Source organism: Cervus elaphus, chromosome 5 (assembly GCF_910594005.1).
Source record: "Cervus elaphus chromosome 5, mCerEla1.1, whole genome shotgun sequence".
Classification (NCBI taxonomy): domain Eukaryota; kingdom Metazoa; phylum Chordata; class Mammalia; order Artiodactyla; family Cervidae; genus Cervus; species Cervus elaphus.
The window spans coordinates 35752143-35776069 of record NC_057819.1 but is presented as its reverse complement, the minus strand read 5'-3'; the positions used below and the strand labels follow the sequence as shown (position 1 = coordinate 35776069).

The 23927-nt window shown below is 37.6% G+C and overlaps 1 protein-coding gene across 4 annotated transcripts in view; it reads left to right on the top strand.

Annotated features, from left to right (window-relative positions):
* TRPC3 (transient receptor potential cation channel subfamily C member 3) overlaps positions 1 to 17955 on the top strand; it is a 71324-nt gene extending 53369 nt beyond the window's left edge. For 3 of the 4 annotated variants that reach the window (XM_043902334.1, XM_043902332.1, XM_043902335.1), the window contains exons 10-12: positions 996 to 1079; positions 14662 to 14737; positions 17333 to 17955. In XM_043902334.1, coding sequence (XP_043758269.1) covers positions 996 to 1079; positions 14662 to 14737; positions 17333 to 17475 — 303 coding nt within the window. In that variant the 3' untranslated portion in view covers positions 17476 to 17955. The remainder of the gene's footprint in view (positions 1 to 995; positions 1080 to 14661; positions 14738 to 17332) is intronic. The other variant, XM_043902333.1, reaches the window with a different exon arrangement.
* Positions 17956 to 23927: the final 5972 nt, after the last annotated feature.

The window sequence follows — 23927 nt, the reverse complement described above, 5'->3', positions numbered from 1 at the left end:
TCTTTTACAGCTAACCCCAGTCAACAGTCAGAGACTGACCTCTAGTGGCAAAACAGGAGAATTAACACCAGGGAAGCCCTACTAGTCAACAGAGACTGACCTCTAGCGGCAAATTAGGAGAATTAACTTTGTTCCCCGAAGTTTTTTCCTGCCACTGTTGAAAAGAGGACAAAATCAAGAGGATCATTGCCTATCAGTGCCATTTCCTATCCCCTAGTATCCCACCTCTTCCTGAGTTATGATGCTGGAAAGGCAGGTGGTGGAGTGAGTACATATTTTTGGATAAAGGGACCTGCCTTTGAATCACACCTTATAGGTAGTGGCGTATCTGCAAATAAAATGCAGGCCTCGTTCATGTACATGAAGGGTAGACAGTAAGGAGCTTCTCTTGTTTTCTTTTTATACCCAAAAGTTAAACCTTAAAAAAGAAAAGAGAAAGGAAAACCAAATACTTGAGTCCAATTCTGTTCAAAGTGGTGAAGCTGACACAGTCTAAGACCAAGACACTTAGTAAGACATGTTGGTTTGGTCCTGTTTTTGGATTACAAAATGCCAGATGATACCATCTGAACACGTAGTGTATTTCTGTTCAAGTGTAGGAGAGGAACCAGACTCAAGCAGATGGAGTTGGTTCGTGTAACTTCTTCTCAAATCCATGAAGGCATTTTGACAAGTATACAAGGACCCCAAGAACAATTGTTTAACACCAGCCAACTTAAAAAAAATTTTTTTTTTCAAGAAAAATTTTTTTTAAATGTATTTTTTTCAATAGTTTTATTGCAGGACATTCTGCCAACATTTTGATAAATGTGAGCATGTTACTCACATTAATTTTTGCCTTTGGAAATCAAGTCACTTGTAAAACTCAGCTTCCACAAAATGTCCCTTGGAAATGCTGACTCCAGAAACGTTATCAAGGAGAATAAAGTGGATTGTATTTATGATTTCCAAATAAATGTATTCTAATTTACTAGGTTAATTGTATTTTTTCCTAGTTAAACCTCTTCACTCAGTCTAACTCAAGAGTTTTTGAATCACACAGTTTTAACAGCATTCTCAATCAGCCAACACGTTATCAGGTAAGCATTCACAGACATTTATCTTTATCTGAATGTAGTTCCTCACGTGTCTCTGTGCTGCTGTCTGTGTGTGTGCTTGCATGTGCTTGTGTGTGTGTGAATAGTGAGAATTATGTACACTTCCTATGTACTGTGAGGTCAAAACGGAACAGAGAAAATGGTATGTTATTTGGAGAGCACTTTAGCAATCAGAGTCCAAGTTCTTCTTCTTTCCTTTCTTTAGAAGAAGAGTACCTTTATGATATTGATAACAAAGCATTGCCACAATTTTCCAAAGGTCACTTTCATGTACCTTGAGCTGGAGAAAGCAGTGGGAGATTTGGCATATTAGGAAAATAATGTTCTCACAGTGCAAAAACCTGGTACATTTCTGCACATAATCTGTTTTTCAAATGGAATCCTAGGTTACACTGTTGCATCAGTACTACTTAATAAAGTATCTATTGCACTGTGATATTGAATGTGACATTTCAGCACTGTTTTCTAACTCAGAAGAGGGTATAGTTCTTCTCATCTGGTTTTGACTACCATTGGTAGTCGTTTTGACTACCAAAGCTTTAGATTGCTGCTGAGTACAAGATCACAAGAATGAGGATCAAAGAATTTATAATGAATGATAATATCAATTAATGGGTATGGTCCTCTTCATAACATTTTCTTGGAAGCAGCATATTCTACAGAATTGCTTAGCATACTGATTGTCAAAGCCTTACTTGGTTATATGGTGGTGGTTTAGTGCTAAGTTGTCTCCGACTCTTGCGACACTATGGACTGTAGCACGCCAGGTTCCTCTGTCTGTGGGATTCTCCAGGCAAGAATACTGGAGTGGGTTGCCATTTCCTTCTCCAGGGGATCTTCCCCACCCTGGAATCGAACCTGGGTCTCCTGCATTGCAGGCAGATTCTACCAACTGAGCTACAAGGGAAGCCCTTTGTAATGGTTACAATGTATTCTATTATATGGATGTATTTATCAGCCTTCTAGTGATAGAAATGTCTGCTCTATTTCTATCATGTTGCCAGTATTTGCTCTGATTCTATCAGTAGAAGACTGATAAATTAAATACACCCATTTAATGGAATATAATGTAACCATTACAAGCTATTACAAGCAATACTGTAGTAAGTAACCTCCCCATTTTTTGTGTGTGTGTGTCTTTTTAGTACATATATATATATATATATATATTTTTTTTTTTTTTTTTCCCCCAGCTTTTGAAAATTGTGTGTGGTCAACTTCACAAAATTTTTACGACTTCAGATTTTGTGTCCTGTTTCAAATGCTCCTCTCCCGTATGAGGATATTTAATAATATTTTTACCTATATTTTCCTTGGTACACTCATGTTTCAGTTTTAAATGATAACATTTAACCTGTATAGAATACATTTTTATGCAGTGTGTTGGTGGGGACCCCAATATATTTTTTTTCCAGATGATCATACAGCTGGGTGTGTTGAATAATCTATATTTTCTGTTGATTTGAAATATCACTTTAATCATTTACTAAATTCCCTTATCTACTTAGATTTCTCAGTTTTCAATATTCTGTAGGACCACATTGTTTTAATTATTATAGTTTAAAACAGAATCAAACAGAATATAAACACTTACATATGTCCTTACTTTAAGATTCTTATTTTGCATAATTTTCCTGATTATTCTTTCATGTTTATTTTTCTGTTTAAACTTTAGAGTCAGCTTGTCTAGTTTGCAAAATATTCTGTCGATATTTTTATTGGGATGGTGTTCACTTAAGAAGAATTGACTCCTTTATAATGTTGTGTCTTACTTCTTAAGAATATTTTTACCTTTCCATTTGTTCAGATTTTCATTCCTGTGCCCAGTATCATTTTAAAGTACTCCTCAGAGTGTTATATTAGTTAGGATTAACTGGTGCAAATCACACAAAACCACCAAATACCAACCACCGCATAAGCTAAAAGAACATAGAAATGTATTTCTCTCTTCTATCCAAGAACTCCGGAGGTGGCCCTTCCAGGGCTGTTATGTATCTGCCACCGTCACAGACCCAGGCTGTTTCTGTCATGATTGGCTTTCATCTGAACATGATCTCATGGTCCAAGAAAGCTACCAGAGCTCTGGCTGTTATTTCTGCATTTCAAAATATAGTCAGACAGTGATAGAGAAGAAAGATGCCTCGTTTCTCTAAGGAGCTTCTGTAAAGTTACACAAACAACATGTCCGCAGTAGAAGCTGGGAAATGAGTCTTAATTCCTAGTCTCCATGTACTGAGCTAAAAATCAAAGGAAGAGAATTGGCAGTCTCTGCTGAATGGATTATATTATTTGTCTTGGTGCTGTGCACATATCTGTTACTTGATTTATAAGTTTCAAGCTAAAATACGAAAAAATCAGTGTATTTATCTTTCACCATTTCCCCCCCTCCTCCTCCTCCCAACTTTTGCTAGTTAAATATTAGAATTGCAGGGATAGGGCATAAAATCTTTCCTCTCCCCATTAGGTTCAGTAGCTGGGGCCTGTGAATTAAGCTGACAAAAGGCAGGTTTACAGGAGGAAAAAAAAAATAGTTTTATTTATGCGTGCAAAATGCAAACACATGGGAGGACTCAGTGCTGAATAACTCAAAGGGGCAGTTAGAATCTGGGACTTAGATACCATCCTAAAAGTGGCAGTGAATTTGTGGAATAGTGACAAAATGAAGAGATTTGTGCTCCCAGGGGTGGTTAATTGTGGGAAGGTACATATGTGGGGAGATTATGGAAGATTAGGGTTACTGTAGTGAGGTTTGTGTTTGTGCAGACACATCTCTGAGCTATCTTCCTGTTTCTAGTGATGATGGTTGTTCTCTTCCTCTTGGTATGGGACAGAGGTGGGAGGGGGAAGACCTTCACAAAGGGAAATTTATCTCCTGCTCTTTGGCAACCCACTCCAGTATTCTTGCCTGGAGAATCCCAGGGACAGAGGAGCCTGGTGGGCTGCCGTCTATGGGGTTGCATAGAGTCAGACACGACTGAAGCGCCTTAGCCGCAGCAGCCACAAAAAGTTCTTATGTCCCAGTGGTATACTTGGCGGCGGGCAGAGGTATATTTTCTGATCCTTTTCACTACCTTGTAGGGTTATAATCCACATTTGCTCTAGTTTTAGTCCGTTAGTTAAACAGAGTCAGTAGTCACCACTAGTCTTTTTGCCTTAATTTTCCGTTCATCTCTTTATCAGGTCGTTTGTCTCCCACCAGTTTCTTCAAAAAGAGCTCATGGGAACCACGTTCTATGAGTTATTTCATGTCCTAAACTATTTTCTACTTTCTGTATATTCATATTGACCAGCTGTGAAGTTCTTTGATAATGACTTAATTTTCTTGATGTATTAATCAACATTGCTCTGCTGCTCCAAGAATGGAATGTTGGTGTGGAAAAGTTTGAAGCCAACCTGATTGTTTTTCTCATATGCTTCTTCCTTTGACCTGAGATTTTGATACAAATGCCCACATTTTCTTTACCTTTTAAGTCCAACAACTTGATTGTTTTGAAGATTGGATCTGTATGCATTTTTTCTGGCATAGAGTATGTCTTTTTAGTCTGTACATTCAAGTACATGCCTTTTATTTCTGAATAATTTCTTTGAACTATATTTTGAAATATTTTTTTCCATTCCATTATTTGGAGTCTCTTCAAAGAGACCAATCAGAAGTCTGCGGCGTCTTTTTTCCTCTCTGCCTTTTGAATTATTTTTTTATCCATTTCCCCCTTTGGCTTCTCTTTTCTCATCCTGTCTTTTATTCCTGTCTATCTTCATATGGGCTGCTTCAAATATATCTTTTATTTCTGTGATGATTTTAATGTTTTCTTCCTCTTCTTCCTGAGATTTTCAAACTTAAATATCATTTCCTCCTTTGACTTGCCATATTTTCCTTGTGCTCTTGGTTCAAGACAGGATCAGCTCCTATTTTTAAAAGATTATGTATCAGTAATGACATTAGGTGTTTTCATCTCTTCTTTTGTATTTTTCTAATCCGTGTTCTTTATTTGCTCTTTGTTTTATCCTTTTTCTTGGACTATCTTAGTACAGATGTTCTGTAGATTTCTTACTGACTATTACTCAGTCTTGAATGAAGTAAGTTCCTCCCAGACCAACTGCTTTCAGGAATTTGGAGTGGGGTCAGAGAATTCCAGGGCCCCATCCCAGGCTAATAGGAATTTGCCTTTAGGTACAGGATCGTGTGGGGCTTCCTAGGTGGTGCTGGTGGTGGAGAACTCACCTGCCAATGCAGGTAGACATAAGAGACGCCAGTTGGATCCCTGGGTCAGGGGATCCCCTGGAGGAGAGCATGGCAACCCACTTCAGTATTCTTGCCTGGAGAATCCCACGGACAGAGGAGCCTAATGGGCCACAGTCCATGGGGTTGCAAAGAATGAGATGCGACTTATCACACATGGACACACAGGGTTGTGTGTGTGAGTTCAATTTATTCTTTATTTTCCTTTGTTGAGAATAGCACTGAATGATTGTTCACATGGCAGACTCTCCCTCTCCACCTCACTGACAAAGTACTTCTAGCAAATACAACTTTTCTTTACAGTTTTCCTTTTAGCCCTGTATTCTAAGCTTTGGAAGACTTGGTATCAAAGGTCAAGGGAAGTCCTTAGCCATGAATGTCTGCTCTTGGCATGCCTCCACATCCCCATTTGACCTTTTCATAACCTTTCTAAAAAAAAAATGTGCTCCTCTAAGTCTCATTAATGAAGGAGTTAGTGTTTCTGTTTCCTGTTCTCCTTATAGCTTTTGAGTGATTTAGAAGTAGAGAAAAGTCTGAGTTTATTGTCACATTGAAAATTGCTGTGCTTTTAGAGGAAATGGTCCTTGCTAAATGCCTAGAGACTCCAGAATCCTGTACATTTTGTGTTTTCTAAGGAGATGAATTCCCTCTGCCTGTGGTATAATCTTCTGTAGCTCCCCAAAAGTGATAGTAGAAAAAAGAGAAACTGGGGGAAGAGATCTCAGCTATATACACAGCAAACTTCAAATAAGTGTCTTGATTATATTTAGAATAAAGTCTACCTGTTAAGAACTCCTTGAGCGATAACAACTGGTGTATTTGTTAGGAGTTTTTGTTTCACGTAGTGTGATTATATGACTTACCTTAAGGAAATTTCATATCTTAATCTGCTAAATGGGGAGATTTCCTTCAGAGGGGTGACTTTCAGAATACACTAATTCTAGTCATTCTATTACAGATCAGAATATTTTTGAAATACCTCTAAAAATTACTTTTTAGTTTTTAAGACACACAAAAATGCCTTGTTACTTTCTCATTACTGAACTCAGCTGTATTAACAAGGCTCAGTGCCATCTGACTTCACATTTTTTCAAAAACAATCACAGCCAGATAAGAATCCGCCTGCCAGTGAAGGGGACGTGGGTTCAATCCCTGGTCTGGGAAGATTCCACATGCCACGGAGCAACTTAGCTTGTGTGCCACAACTTCTGAGACCCATGCCCCTAGGGCTGTGCTTCATAACAAGAGAAGCCAGTGCAATGAGAAGCCCATGAACCACAACGCTAGAAGACTAGCGCCCACTCCCCAGAAATAGAGAAGGCCTGCGGGCAGCAGCAAAGACTGAGTGTAACCAAAAATAAATAAAAATAGTCACAGCTACCCTCAAAAAAACATGTGACCATCACCAGTCAGGTCATCACCTTACATGTTTTACATTCAAATGAATGTTTCTTCTCCAAGACAATTACTTCAAAAACGCATTCACATTCAGATGTGTCTCAAAGGGCAGCAAAGGAAATGTTTAAAAGGCAGTATTATTTATATTACCATTAATTATTAATAGCATGCTGGAATTTTTTATGTATATAAAGAATTTTTCTTGAAACTGGGAATGATTTTTCTGGGGTGCATAAAGATTTGGAGGGCTTGTTCAGTCGCTAAGTTGTGTCCAGTTCCTTGGGACCCCCATGGACTGCAGCATGCCAGGCTTCCCTGTCCTTCACCATCTCCTGGAGCTTGCTCAGACTCATGTCCATCGAGTCAGTGGTGCCATCCAACCATCTCACCCTCTGTTGCCCCCTTCTTCTCCTGCCTTCAGTCTTTCCTAGCATCAGGGTCTTTTCCGATGAGTTGTCTTCACATCAGGTGGCCCAAGTATTGGAGCTTCAACTTCAGCTCCAGAACATAAAGACTTAGAGGGATGGCTATGATTAAATTCTTCTCATGAATACCTGTGCTATTCAAGTTAAAAGTACTTAGATATTCTAATTTGACTTTGAGAAATGGGAATATATTTTAAGACTCCTCCACAAAAGCTGAGCTGTCGGCTCTTGTGACTTCTCTCTCCACTGTCTTCTGTGGCAGTTCTGCTTTCCCAGCCTTCTTTGGCTTGGGAACAGCCTTGGCCCAGAGAGTGTTAGACTGTTGTTAGTCCCCATGTTGGTCTCTGGTCTGATCCATGAAGGCTTGATTTTCCTGAAGCACAAGGCATAAAGAGGCACTAACTTTAAGCTTCATGGCACATTCAAGATATCCTCTGTCATGCATGGTCCTAAGTTCTAAGACTACAGAGATCTGGTCCATGGCTTCAAGGATCTCACCACTGGAATGGAAGGGCAGCACAGAGATGGAGAGGAAGGGGAGGAAAGAAAAAAGCAGGTGGACCTTCACACAGCCCTGGGATAGGGCTCCGTGGTGTAGGTGAGATGTAAATAAGATGGTATGGGGACCCAGGGAAACGCAGAGGAGGCGAAAGCTGATCAGGCAGAAGAAGCAGCAGATCTGCTCTCCATTTCTCCAAAGAACAAAACTTGGACCAGTAGTTAAGAAAGTACAGTGAAGCAGACTTTTGGCTCAATACAAAGGAATTTCTTAACAGCTACAGTTGTCCCAAAATAGACTAAACCAGCTGTCTGGAAGAAGTAGCAGGGTCTGAATCACAGACCCTGTGATTTATTCAGAGGCTGCACAATGGTATGTCAGGATATGTCACAATAAGTGGTATGAAAAATGAAAACCACATGATTTACAAGGTCCCTTCCCTCCCCTAAATGCTGCTGTCTACTTCCAAGTTCTTTGTGTTTGTCCAAACCTATCTTGTTACTTTATATTCATACTTTATAGATGTATGAATCTATACATACATACATGCATGTATGTATGTCAAATCAATTTTGGCTGATGTCAGTCAACTTTGACTTCTCTCTAGGAGTAAATGAGAAGGTGAATGTAAAAATGTCTGATAGAGTACTTAAAAATTGTTAGTTGAATTTTTTAATATTTTTTTATCTGGCTGCATCAGGTCTTAGTTTCAGCACACTGGGTCTTTCGTCGCGGCACACAGACTCTCTAGGTGCGGCACATGGACTTAGTTGCTCCAAGGCGTGTGGGATCTTAGTTCCCCAACCAGGGAATCAGACCCATGTCCCAGCATTGCAAAGTGAATTCTTAACCACTGGACCACCAGGGAAGTCCCACCAATTGTTAATTGAATTAGTAAAAAATAAGGAAATAAAAAGAAAAGCTTTGATGCCTTTTGGAAAGGCAGAGCATAGCAAATATCCAACCATGCAAATCTCATTCCTTCTTCCAGTCTTAATGGAGGACTGAGAAGTGAACTTAAATTTGTTTGCAAGAGATAATGTTTGAGGTAACTACCACCAAGCTTTCCATACCCTGGACAGAGAATATCATAGTCCACTGAATAAAGTTGCAATATCTCCCTGAAAGAGTGACTCACAGGCTCATACAGAGATATATGGGTAATTCCAGGAGGCCTGTGGAATGTGGAAGTTAATTTATAGACTTCCCTTGCATTAGTTAGCAATTTAACCAAAAGGGAAAGAAGATGATTCTGTTAATGACCAATTTAATTTTTGATACTGGCTTTGATTAAAGACTCCATTGGAAATCTAGTAGAGATAATATTTTAAATGATACTTTTACTTATTGCTCAGAAGTTTCATGATCCTTGCCTGCAGTCCCAGCATTATTTATTGGTTAATAAAGACTTTGCTTTGTAAAAGAAGCGTAAATGCTAATAAGGAATAATAGTTACATTAATTGAGCACCTTCTATGTAATTTACTTTTATTGCCTTTTACAAGATATGTTCTAACATTTCCACTACACAGATTGTCACCAAGATTCTGTAGCCTGTAAACAATTCAAACACATTCAAATTCAGGCAAGTTGGTAGGTTCAGAACTGGTCTAGAGATTCTTAGTAAGCTCCGAGGGGAGGTAGCTGGCTCCAACTGCAGGTGGCAACATGGTCTTAGACCATGGGGTACTTATCATCCTTTGTCATCAGTTTTGAGTTTATCAGCAATTCTAGGACAATAGGAAAAATCCCATTTGACATAAGATTGCATGTTATCTGGTATCCTTCCTTGTATGAAAGTTATAAACTGTCTTGATATGGTTAGATTTATCAACCTTTTCCTTATGGCTTATCCTTTTAACTTCCTTGTAAGGATGATCTATTATCCCAGAGCTATTTGCTGAGTAGTCTTTTCTTACTGATTTGTATTACTGCCTTTGAAGCTGCTTTAAACTGATAAACTTTTGTTTTTTCTTTTATAAGAATATGCCTACATTGTCCCCTAAACTTAATTACATCCTGATATGTTGATGCGTCATAGTGAATTCTTCTGGTGAAGTTTCATCGGAGCAGTGATCGTGTTCCCCGTTGCATCCGCAGTGTCTAGTATGGTACCTGACACAGTTCAGTTCAGTCGCTCAGTCGTGTCCGACTCTTTGTGACCCCATGGAATGCAGCACGCCAGGCTTCCCTGTCCATCACCAACTCCTGGACCTTACTCAAACTCACCTCCATCGAGTAGTGATGCCATCCAACCATCTCATCCTCTGTCATCCCCTTCTGCCTTCAATCTTTCCCAGCGTTAGGGTCTTTCCAATGAGTCAGTTCTTCACATCAGGTGGCCAAAATATTGGAGTTTCAGCTTCAACATCAGTCATTCCAATGAATATTCAGGACTGATTTCCTTTAGGATGGACTGGTTGGATCTCCTTACAGTCCAAGGGACTCTCAAGAGTCTTTAACACCACAGTTCAAAAGCACCAATTCTTCAGTGCTCAGCTTTCTTTATATTCCAACTCTCACATCCATACATGACTACTGGAAAAACTATACTTTGATTAGATGGACCTTTGTTGTCAAAGTAATGTCTCTGCTTTTTAATATGCTGTCTAGGTTGGTCATAGTGTTTCTTCAAAGGAGCAAGTGTCTTTTCATTTCATGGCTGCAGTCACCATCTGCAGTGGTTTTGGAGCCCAAAGAAATAAAGTCTGTCACTATTTCCATTGTTTCCCAATCTATTTGCCACGAAGTGATGGGACTGAATGCCATGATCTTCATTTTCTAAATGTTGAGTTTTAAGCCAGCTTTTTCACTCTCCTCTTTCACTTTCATCAAGAGGCTTTTTACTTTCTTTCAAGTGCTTCTTCACTTTCTGCCATAAGGGTGGTGTCAGCTGCATATCTGAGGTTATTGATATTTTTCCTGGCAATCTTCATTTCACCTTGTGCTTCATCCAGCCTGACATTTCGCATGATGTACTCTGCATATAAGTTAAATAAGCAGGGTGACAACATACAGCCTTGATGTACTCCTTTCCGATTTGGAACCAGTTCTCATGTCCAGTTCTCATTGTTGCTTCCTGACCTGCACACAGACTTCTCAGGAGGCAGGTCAGGTGGTCTGCTTTCCCATTTCTTTAAGAATTTCCCACAGTTTGTTGTGATACACGCAGTGAAAGGCTTTGGCATAGTCAATAAAGCGGAAGTAGATGTTTTTCTGGAACTCTCTTGCTTTTTCGATGATGCAATGGATGTTGGCAATTTAATCTCTGGTTCCTCTGCCTTTTCAAAATCCTGCTTGAAATCTGGTAGTTCATGGTTCATGGTTCATGTACTGTTGAAGCCTGGCTTGGAGAGTTTTGAGTGTTACTTTGCTAGCGTGTGAGATGAGTGCAATTGTGCAGTTGTTTGAACATTCTTTGGCATTGCCTTTCTTTGGGACTGGAATGAAAACTGACCTCGTGCAGTCCTGTGGCCACTGCTGAGCTTTCCAAATTTGCTGGCATATTGAGTGCGGCACTTTGACAGCATCATCTTTTAAGATTTGAAATGTCTCAACTGGAATTCCATCACCTCCACTAGCTTTGTTTGTAGTGATGTACAAAGGCCCAGTTGACTTCACACTCCAGGATGGAATGTCTGGCTCTGGGTGAGTGTGATCACACCATCATAGTTATGTGGGTCATAATGAGCTTTTTTGTATAGTTCTGTGTATTCTTGCCACCTGGTACCTGGCACAGAGCTAAATATTTTGTGAATGAATGTATGAGTCCTGGCTAAGATCCACCCAGCCGTGAGTCTGTCCTGAGGTTCCGATTCCACACAACCCAACACATTTTATATATAAATACATATATATAATATATATATTTATATATATATATATATATTTTATGACTGATAAAATGGGCTCTTCCTTCCTGATAGCATGAATTTCCTTCTCAATTTATCTTTATTCTCTGAGGCAGACATTTTAATTGTCCAGCATTTCTCCTTTTTACGTGACCTTGGCATCTAGTGGGTCACTTCAGTTCACAATTTTTACTGTCTTAAAACTGAGGTATATTTTCCACCCTCACTATATCTGCATTTCAGTTCAGACTGTTTTCCTTTATTATCTTTTTAATGTGATGTATGATATATGCAGAAGAATGTGTGCAACACATAATCAATTATGATATATAACTATGTGCATACCTAGGAAGCCACCACCTCCCAGAAAGTGATAACCGAGTCTGTTCATTGCCTCTGCCTGGCTTCTCCTCCTGAGGCCACACCCTTGCCTCCACCTAAGGGGTAATCAGTATCCTGAAATTTGGATTTCTCACCTTCTTGCTTTGGTTTTCTTTTCAAATATAGGCTTATTGCATATATATTGTTTAGTTGCTAAGTTATGTCTTATATATTGTTTAGTTGCTAAGTTATGTCTGATTCTTTGTGACCCCATGGACTGTAGCCCGCCAGGCTCCCCTATCCGTGGGATTTTCCAGGCCAGAATACTGGAGTGGGTTGCTATTTCCTTCTCCAGGGGATCTTTGTGACCCAGTGATTGAACTTGAGTCTCTGCATTAGCAGGTGGATTCTTTACCTCTTTGCCACTGAGCCACCAGGGAAACCCTATTACATATATAGACAATCTGAAAAATGCATTGTGTAGATTTGTTATTAACTTTATGAAAATAATTTCATACTTAATGAAGTCTGCAACTTGAATTTTTTATTCAACATTTATGCTTCTAAGATTCATCCATACTGTGTGTGGCTCTGGTTCATTAATTTCACTAATGAATTTCATTGGTGAGCACAATGACATTACATTGTGTGATATACCATGATTTGTCTATTTGGTATTTGTTTGGATTGTTTCCAGGTTTTTTGCGTCTCAGACAAGGTTTCTATAAACCTTGTCTACATCTGTCTCTTGGTCCACATGTGCAGAGTTTCTCCTGTACCAAGGAGTGGACTTTCTGGGTGAAAGGATATGCAAGTGTTCAGTTTTAAAAGATAATAACAAATCAAAAAAATAAAAAATAAAAAAATAAAAAAATAAAAGATAATAACAAATCAATAGGAAATTAAGAGGCACAAACTACTATGTATAAAATAAGCTGCAAAGATATATTGTATGGCACAGGGAAAGAGAGCCACTTTTTAATAACCAATATTAAATCACTTTATTGTACACCTGAAGCTAGTAGAATATTGTACATCAACCGTATTTAAAAAAAAAAGATAATGCCGAATTGTTTTTCAAAATTATCTACTTATACTCATACCTTTCTTTCTTTCTATAGTTTCTTTTGGAGAAGGAAATGGCAACCCACTCCAGTACCCTTGCCTGGAGAACCCCATGGACGGAGGGGCCTGGTGGGCTGCGGTCTATGGGGTTGCAAAGAGTCGGACACGACTAAGCAACTAACACACACACACATACTCATGATGGTAAAGTACAAGAGTCCCATTGATCCACAGCCTTTCCAACACTTGGCATTGTAAGATCTATTAATTTTTCCCTTTTTTGATATAAAATTGTGTTACGTTTTTCCTCTTTCCAGCTTTATTGAGATATAATTGACATACAGCTCTGTATAAGGTTAAGGTGTACAGCATAATGATTTGACTTATGTACATAATCAAATGATTAGCACAGTAAGTTCAGTGAACATTCATGATCTCATATAGATACAAAATTAAAGAAATAGGAAAAAAATAGTTTTCTTGGGACAAGAACTCTTCGGATTTACTCCCTTACCAACTTTCATATGGAACTACTGCAGCATTAATTGGATTTATTATGATGTGTATCACATATAGTATTTACTTATCTTATAACTGGAAGTTTGTACCATTTGACTGCCTTCATCCAATGCTTCTTTCCCCCATGCCCCTGTATCTCTTTTAATTGTAATTTGTATTTCCCTAAAGAAAACATTTTGAGATTGTTTCATCTGCTTGTTGACCATTCACAGTTCCATTTCAGTGAAGTGCCTGTTTGTTTTTTGCCCATTTTCCTGTTGGATTATTTGAATTTTTCTTATTAAAGCTCTTCATATATCTTGGATCCAAATTCTTTGCAGGTTGTAGGTATCATCAGTGTTTTCTCCCAGTGTGTAACTTGCTTTCTTTCTGGTATCTTTATAAAAAGAAGTTTTAATTGTAATGAAGTTGAGTTTATCAATCTTTTCTACTATATTAGAATTTTTAATTTTGTTTGGAAAACATCCAGTTGTGCACTGAATTTATAAATATGTTTTCTTCTATGCTTTCTTTTAAATGATTTAGAAGCTTTGCCTTTCATATTTAAGATGCATATGGGATTCATTTTTGTGTGCTTCTGTGAAGTAGGGCTCCAATTTAATTTTTTCTGTATGGATAAACAATTATCTTGTAAGAGCATTTATTTAATTTGAAATATGTTCACAGTATATATTGCTGTGAAAGAAAAACATAATATAACAATATGTGGTATTTAGAAAACATAATACATATGGTAATTAGCTTATATACAAAATTAAAAAAGATGTTGGAAAAACAAGCACTAAAATAACAACAATGATTATCTTTGGATGGTGGAATAATTGATGAGGTTTGTTTATTTTTTGTTCTCTTTACTCTCCAAATTCTGTGTATTGAGCATATGATTGTAGATGTTTTAAAAAATAGAGTAGTGTCTATAGATGATAATATAGTATAGAGAAATCATTAGATGAAAGAAAATCATGAATTGAAGTCTTTCAACTCAACTTTTCTTGTAAAGCTTCTTGCATTCCTGGAATAGGGTGGCTGGTGGTGAGAGGGTGGAGGTGAAGGGTGGGGCAAGGGAATGCTGTGGATTATGCAGAAAAACTGAGGACAGGTGAAAAGAGATTAAATTCTGAAATCTGATGAGTCTTCCATTAGTTTCTCTTCCCTGAGTTCTTTACTGGTATGTAAAGCTCTTTGGAAATAAGATTCAGATCACTTATATGTATCATTGGTGATATAATGTTTTTTTGGCCCAACAGCAAATAATGAAAAGACTTATAAAGCGATATGTTTTGAAAGCACAAGTAGACAAAGAAAATGATGAAGTTAATGAAGGTAAGCATCTTCAACTTAAAAAACATCCTTTTACAACTAATTTAATGAACGGTGGAGAACTTCATATTGAAGGATACTTTTAAAAATCCAGTCTTGGTTAACTGAGTTCTTCCAGGATTGACAGGAAAATCTTATGTTACATTTCTAAAGCTCTGTCTTTTAAAATAAACAGTTATTTAAAATGTCAGTCAGAGACAGTTTATCACTACAGAGTGCTCTAACTGATTCTTAGAGTGTAAAGTGATTCTTAGAGTGTCATCTTTCTGGGAGTTTTTATTCCCTGTAACATAAGTAGTCTGTAGTTTCAGTTCTGTTTCAGTGAGCTGAGTGTTAACATTTTTCCAGTGATGCAGGTAAAATAAGAATTAGCTCAAACATTTTTGCAGAAAAATTTTTACTTGTTGTCCAGAAAGAAATCTGTAACCCATTTTTGTCATATGATGTTTCTCTTTTGCTTTTCACTTCCCTTCTTGGCACCTTACTTGAACGTACCTATTTTCCAGGCATATTCTAGGCAGCGCATCAGTCTGGACTATAAAACTTTTCATCAAGCACTGAGATGTAAGCCAAAGCACAGGTCCATGGTTGGAAAGAAATCAGTCAGGGAAAAATAAGTTGCCCTAAAAACGGCAACTACAGGGAATTCCCTGGTGGTTCCGTGGTTGGGACTTCTTGCTTCCACTGCAGGGGGCGAGTGTTCCAATCCTAGTTGAGGAACTAAGATCCTGCATGCCTTGCAGCACAGCCAAAAAAAAAAAAAAATTAATGAAAACTACAGCTTTCAACACCAATGAGATGCTATTAGATCTATCTACACTTTTAAGAAAGGGCTAAACTAAACTGTTGATGAACTCTGAAGCCATTACTTGATTAATGCAAGAAATCCCTTGCAAATCTGAGTCAATGCCATATGTGTTTGTAGCACAGAAATCTAAGAATGTATGTTTGGGCATCAGCAAAAAATCAAATCATGGTCACCAGAAACAATCTCAAAGACAGAATTGAAATTGAGTTTTAGTTTAGAAAGCAGAAACCTTATCAGTTGTGCCATAACCTCCCTGAAGACAAAAAAAATTAAGTGAAGTGGCGAATTGGGCCACCATGACGTCAGAAAAAAGGAGCCATCTTCGAAGTCCTTTTACACAAAAGAGGAAAATGAATTAATGAGAATTAATGGACTAAAGAGAATTTAGAGTTTTGGACAAAGTTCCAACTAAAAGAGTATATCATACAACGTAACGTCCTCATTTAATATATTTCTGTATTGGTAAATACAGCACTTGGTATGTTAGGCTTCCCATAACTCAAAAACAAGGAAGAAGGATATGGTAGTAGGGAGGCAAGAGGAAGCTCACTGGCTTATGGTCCAAATATGATAGTAAATGGTGTGAGAATCCATTTCTTCTGCGGAAGCCTTTTGATTTCAAATTTGATCAGTTAATTTCCACTCTGTTGCCATATGTGAAAGGAAAAGCACCTCCACTTTTTTTTTGCCATGAAAACAATAAATAACTTTTGTGTGTATTCTTGAAGAAGAGTTAGGATTCCTTAAAATAAGAGGGTCTGTCTTTTAAATATAATCAAAGAACATGGATTATACTTTAAAACATCATAAAAATACCAGGACATATCATGAAAGATATATTTTACATGTGATTCTATTATAAAATGCTGTTAAAGTGCCAGTGATTTGAAGAATCATTTCTTGGATTCTTGATAAGTTCATGGCCCAAAGGTTACCTTTCAAGGTCAGTGACTTATCTACATTTCAGTTCTTGGCAAGAGAATCCAGCTTTTAATTGTAATCTACACATTCTCAAAATATTGCCAAGCTAAATTATGGGAATAGTTGTGTTTTAATAGCCAGAAGTTTCCTATAGTCTTCTGTGTATGTAAACCTTGCCAGTGGTATCACAACTAAGCGTCTTAATTTCACCATTGCTTGTTATTTCCTTGTATTAAATACATCATTGCTTGTGCCACACAAACTGTGTCCTTAACTCCATAGTCATTACCATTGGCTTTCCTAAGAAAAACCCTTACTCTTTTTCCTTCCTTTCCCTTACTTCAAACTTAACCTCAAATATACTGCTTCCATGTGAGTATTTGCCTATTAAGTTGATTGATTCATTTTTAGTAATGTTCCACTTTAATAGGATTCCATTCTAGCCTAGCAGTGGGAGGTGATCTATAAAAGGTGTCAACTCTTATGGCTTAGGGAACCAGAGGAACTCCCTGAAGGCAGAAAGGAGATACCCTGATTATAGATTACTAGTTAACAGATAAATCTGCTACCTGGGAAGCCCCAACAGATAAATCATCCTGTGTAAAAAATTGGTTGAGCCAGGACAATACTTTAGTTGACTTTTACTTTTAAAACACAGTTGGACTACTGTTATAGCTTTTTCCAGAGTCAGTACATTTTTAAAGGCAAAGCATTTCTTAAACATTTTAAAGGAAAAAAATCCAAAATAACTATGTCAGAGACAATATGAGATGAATGTATTAATGTTGTATGAATTTCACTCTTCGTTTTTTTTCTAAATCCAAAGAGCAAATGACCAATCATATGTTTTTTTAATACAAACGCTATAGGTGAATTAAAGGAAATCAAGCAAGATATCTCCAGCCTTCGTTATGAACTTTTGGAGGACAAGAGCCAAGCAACTGAGGAATTAGCCATTCTAATTCATAAGCTCAGTGAGAAGCTGAGCCCCAGCATGCTGAGATGTGAATGAGTCAGTAACCTGGAATTATGGCTTTGACTATAGCACAACTGTGGGCAATAATATTTCTTAGTACAAAATACTTGAAAAACTATGGTGTAAATTTTTAGTATTAACTACCTTTATCATGTGAATCTTTAAAAGTTAGGTCTTAATGATTTTACTGTTTTATCACACGAAAATGGTCTTCATTTTAATTGTTTGCCTTGACATTACAAACAATGATATGCCCTTGTATTTAAAGGCCCCAGATTAACTACATTACTGACATTTTTTGTCCGTTTTAGAATAAACTCTGTCTTTGCACTACCTGTTTGCCTCCAAGAGACTGTAAGCTCCTTGGGGACAGGGACCATGTCTTATTTATCTACATGTCTCCAGCATCTAGTACAGTGCCTGGTACATAGTAGGTGCTCAATAAATGTTGTCAAAACCAACTGAACTGCCAACAAAATACAAATAAAAATTAAAAGGCCATCACTATGTAGCATACCTTCCCTTGTCCAAATGCTGAAGCGATTTTTTTTTTAAAGAAACAAAAAAATTTTACAAATAGCTATGACTTGGTCAGATTTTCTTAGATTTTTGGCATCACTGATACTCCTAGAACCTTTGAACCTTGAATGAAGAATTTCATAATGAAATGGGTTAATAGAAAATATACTTGCATTACATATTTGTTTCACAGAATTGTTCAAAGCAACATATTAAAGGTTTTTCTAAAGTATCTACTATACTGTTTGCTTACTGTCTTAGATTGTCATTTGTTGTTTTTCAGTAATGTGAATTTAGTCAGCAGAGTGGTGAATTTTTTTTAAAGTTGGAAGTTATACAGGGCTGTTAGTTATAACCTCCTAATTCCTGGCTCTGATGATGTAATACTAAATAAGTTATCAACAACTGACTTCGTATCTTGCCTGTTAGCTCGACTCTGAGTTTTGGAGGGTATCCTATGGGAAGAAGTGGAGAGATGGCCATGTACCTGAAAAGGCATGGCCAGGAATCACCAGGGGTGTTTTGTTTCCCTTTGAGGCATCTCTTGCCATTATTGCTTATGCTGATTGACATCTTTTTTTTTTTTTTTTTTATCAAAGCATTTCTTTTTTTTTTTTTTATCAAAGCATTTCAATTACACTTGCTACACTGAATAGATTGTGTTATTTCTGTATCTGACTTGCTATATAAGTGGGCTGAACACTGGTAATATTGAGGGCTCTTGACTACTAGCGAAGGAGATACAGGCTGGTAAGCTCCCTCATCTCTTCGTAGACAGTAAAATACACAGAGTATTTTTTTTTTTTTTTTTAAACCAGCTAGGTTTAAATCTCTCATTACTGTCCTGATTCTCTTCCATCTGTTCTTATCAAATCATACCAGAATACAAATTATGGTCGTAGTTCAAAGATTGCTTTATGGGTTCTAAAAGCCAAATAAATATACAGTATTTTAACAGTCACTACATCACACAGGAAGGCTTTCTAGATGTGAAGACAAAAGTGAACATTAAACGGAACTACATAAAACTCTTTAAAGATTATTTTTTAATTTCTACTTTTGGAGACTTGATTAAATTAAGAAAAGAACTTTATACATTTTTGCTACCATTGTAGGATATTTCATTAACTTCTGTGCTATGCTAGTAGTATTTTGTCTTAAACATTTTAAAAACTTTATGTATTTTATGTTATGCCTCAGAACTGAATAAAACACTGAATTTTTTCATTGCTATGTGTTACTATACTTTATATGAAAACAGTAAAGATATCAAGTTTCTATTGTAGGCAACACTTTCAGTCTTACATATAGAATTGTTTAGAATTCCAAGTGTGAATATTTTTGACTACAGTTATAGAATAGAATATTAAGTAATGTTTTTTACTGAGGGTAGAAAGATGTTGAATGTAAAAGTGTCAAATTCAGCTAGTTTAGGATTCTTAGAGTCGTGAGTGAAGATAAAACTCATGTCATCTGTGCCACGTGAGTCCATACATCTAATATTTTAGTACATGCCTTTTGCAATTCTAGAACTCTCAACATAGGTTGTTTTTCCTGTATTTACTGTGTTTGTGTAAAACTAGCATTTTTTCAGTGTTTAGGAATTTATTTATTCAACCAGTATTTATTGCATGTTAATAGGTGTTTAATAACGTTTAAGGGGAGAAAAAGTGTAAGTAGCAGACAAAAATCCCCATCCTCCTGGAGCTTATGTTATAAATTAATCACAGTCTAACACGAAAATAATATAACAAACATTTGTGTCACACAGAAGCAAAAGTGTCCATGTTGGTGATCTGTTACCTTTGGGTCTCTTCTTGGGTCGTCTTCCCAGGGGCTCCGGTCCCAGCATCGTGTGTAAAATTAGTATGTTATTGATATTTCACCTTTTTCCTCTCTTTATACTTTCTTGGTGAGAGTCAAGAGAAGGATGTGATGCCAAGGCATGGTAGATGCTATTAGTACTATGGATGCCCTGCCCAGATCCCTTTGAATGGACCAGTGCATGTGTCTCTGAGATCCTGCATGTCAGCTCCTTAATAATACCCAACTATCAAAAAAAAAAAAAATAATAATACCCAACTATCCTGCTCCCCAGGGAATTGCCATCAGCTGAAAGAAAGCAGCCTTGTCCTAGTCTGGTAGTAACCAACCAACTTCTGTGAAGGCATGAAAAGCTGTTTTCTTGTGTCAAGGTGGGGCCAACTCTTTTGGTGTGAGTTGTGCTTCAGAACTCTGGAAAGCATTATTAGCCTACAGCTAGATTCCAGCAGGCCTTCCCTGGTGGCTCAGATGGTAAAGAATCCACCTGCGATGCGGGAGACCTGGGTTCGGTCCCTGGGTTGGGAAGATCCTCTGGAGGAGGGCATGGCAACCCACTTCAGCTTTCTTGCCTGGAGAATCCCCAAGGACAGAGGTGTCTGGCGGGCTCCAGTCCATGGAGTCACAAAGAGAACAACACTCAGCACCGCACAGACTCCAGCTGAGACCAAATCTTTGTTTACCTTCTTCCCTGTTACCATTTCCTATCCTGCTTCTTCCCTGTTATCACTTTCAATGGCTGCATAATAGCCTACAAAGCAGGTGCACTATTTCCCTATTGGTGGATGGTTAAGTTTCTGTTTTAAATAACGCCTTGAGTATGGCTTCTAACCTATTTTTTGTGGTTTTCATAGACTAAATATCCAAAATTGGGATTATGAGTTAAAAATATAGCCACACAATTTATAGACTTGGATACGTACTACTAAGTTGCTTTTGAAAATAGTTTTATAACTAGTTTAAAGCATCATAGTTAAGCTCATGCTCTCTCTGCAGCATATAGTGGTATCATTTAAATGTTTTTCTCATTTGAAAGGCAAAAAAACATATCTTACTTTAATATTATTGATTACAAGTGAAGGTAACAAATTTTTACATGATTGTTCAACTGTCACCTTCTTTGTGAATTTTTGTTCATGTTTTTCTTATTGGAAATATTGTATTTCTTTTTAAAATATTTGTATGAATTGTTTATAAGGATACTAACATCACACATTTATCCCATTTTTTTATATTTTAAAATGTTGTGACACTGAAATGTCTAATCTTTATTTTTCATATCTGTTTTCACCTTTGTGGCTTCTTCTATTCCTTTTGTTGTTGTTGTTATAAATTTTTTTTTTCTTTGACATCTGGAGGTTGCCCTCCAACCACCAGAGCCCCTGCTTCCCCCTCCCACCCCCTTCTCCCACATGTCCTCTGAGAGGCAACCATTGAACTCCCACAGCCCACCCTCTGCGGGCTGGGGGGCATTCTATTCCTTTTAAGATGAGACAGATTTCTTTCTGTTATGGGCTGAATTGTGTCCCCCCACCTGCCTGTCCCGCTCCCCGACCCCCTCCTTATCTCCAAATCCATCTGTTGAAGTCCTAACCCCTAGTACTTCAAAATGTGACTGTTTTTGGAGAAAGGACCTTTAAAGAGATAATTAAGTTAAAATTAGGGCACAGGGTTGAGTCTTTATCCTTCATGACTGGTGTCCTTATTGGAGGAGGAGATTAGAACACAGAAGAAGACACGGGGAAGACGCCAGTGTGCTGCACCAAGGAGACGTGCGTCCAAGGACTGGTTTGGCTCCCTGCTGGAACCTTGATTTTGTACTTCTAGCCTGTGAGATCTCATAGGAAAATAAGTTTCTGTTCTATAAGCCACTTCGTTTGCTCTTATTTTCTAACTCCTTTAGATGGAAAGTTAGGTTGTTTACTTGAGATGTTCCTCATTTCTTGGTGTAATCCTGTATTTCTGTAAACTTAATTAGAACAGAATAGCTTCCCTGAGAATAGCTTCTTTTAGAATAGCTTTTTCTGTGCGCCATAGATTTTGTGATATAGAGACTAAAAACATAATTGAAAAGATAAACAAAACTAAGGAATTTTTTTTTCAAAAAGGAAACAAAAACTGATGAACCTTTAATAAGACTCATAAGGAAAAGAGAGGACCCAAATAAATAAAATTAGAAATAAAATAGAAGTTACAGCTGAAACCACGTAAGTGTAATAAAAAAAAAAAACCTGCTATAAAGAGTTATAAACCGACAAATTGGAAAATACAGAAGAAATGGATGAATTGTTAGAAACATACAATCTTCCATGACTGAATGAGTGAGAAATAGAAAATCTTAACAAACCAATTACTAGGAATGAAATAGAATCAGAAAAATATAAAACAAACTGCCCCCAAAATAAAAGCTCAAACCCAGATGGCTTCATAGCTGAAATGTTTGTTGTTGTTTCATTGCTAAGTCATGTCCAGCTATTTGTGACCCATGAAGTATAGAACATGAGGCTCCTTTGTCCTCCACTATCTCTTGGAATTTGTTCAAATTCATACCCATTGATTCAGTGATGCCATCTAGTCATCCCATCATCTGCCACCCCCTTCTCCTTTTTCCCTTCAATATTTTCCAGGATCAGGATCTCTTCCAATGAATCAGTTCTTTGCATCTGGAGGCCAAAATATTAAAGCTTCAGCTTCAGCAACAGTCCTTCCAATGAATATTCTGAGTTTATTTGCTTTAGGGTTGACTGATTTGATCTCCTTGCAGTCTCAGGGACTCTCAAGAGACTTCTCCAGTGCAAGAATTTGGAAGCATTGATTCTTTGGCATTCAGCCTTCTTTATGGACCGACTTTCACATCAGTGCGTGACTAAAGGAAAAACCAGAGTTTTGACCATACAGACCTTTGTCGGCAAAGTGATATCTCTGCTTTTTCATATGCTGCCTAGGTTGGTCATAGCTTTCTTTCCAAGGAGTAAGCTTCTTTTAATTTCATGGCTGCAGTCATCATCCACAGTGATTTCAGAGTGCAAGAAAATAAATCTGTCACTGTTTCCACTTTTTCCCCTTCTATTTACCATGAAGTGATGGGACTGGACACCAAAATCTCTCTCTCTCTCTTTTTTTAATGTTGAGTTTCAAGCCAGTTTTTCCCTCTCCTCTTTCTCCTTCTTCAAGATGCTCTTTGGTTCCACTTCACTTTCTGCTAGTAGAGTGGTATCATCTGCATATCTGAGGTTGTTGATATTTCTCCCAGCAATCTTGTTTCCAGCTTATGATTCATCCAGCCCAGCATTTTGCATGATGTACTCTGCATATAAGTTAAATAAGCAGGGTGACTATATACAGTCTTGTATTCCTTTCTCAATTTTGAACCAGTGAATTATTCTATGTCCAGTCCTAACTATTGCTTCTTGACCTGCATACAGGTTTCTCAGGAGACAGGTAAGGTGGTCTGGTACCTTTAAAAATTTTCTACAGTTTACTGTGATCCACATAGTCAAAGGCTTTAGCATAGTCAATGAAGTTGAAGTAGATGTTTTCCTGGAATTCCCGTGATTTCTCCACGATTCAACGAATGTTGGCAATTAAACTCTGGTTCCTCTGGCTCTATGAAACCCAGCTTGTACATCTGAAAGTTCTTGGTTCATGTACTACTGAAGTTTAGCTTGAAGGATTTTGAGCATAACCTTGCTAACATGTGAAATGAGTGCAATTGTACGGTAGTTTAAACATCCTTTGGCATTGCTCTTCTTTGGGATTGAAATGAAAATTGACTTTTCCTAGTCTTATGGCCACTACTGAGTTTCTCAAATTTGCTGGCATATTGAGTGCAGCACTTTAACAACATCATCTTTTAGGATTTTAAGTAGCTCAGCTAGAATTCTGTCACCTTCACTACCTTTGTTGGCTTCCTATGATCCTCTTGACCTCACCCTCCAGGATGTCCAGCTCTCGGTGAGTGACCACACCATTGTGATTATCTTGGTTGTTAAGATCGTTATTGTATAGCTCTTCTGAGTATTCTTGCCTGTCACTTCTTAATCCTTTCTGCTTCTTTTAGTTCTTATCCTTTCTGTCCTTGATGATGCTTATTCTTGCATGAAGTGTTGCCTTGACATCTCCAATTTTCTTGAAGAGATCCCTAGTCT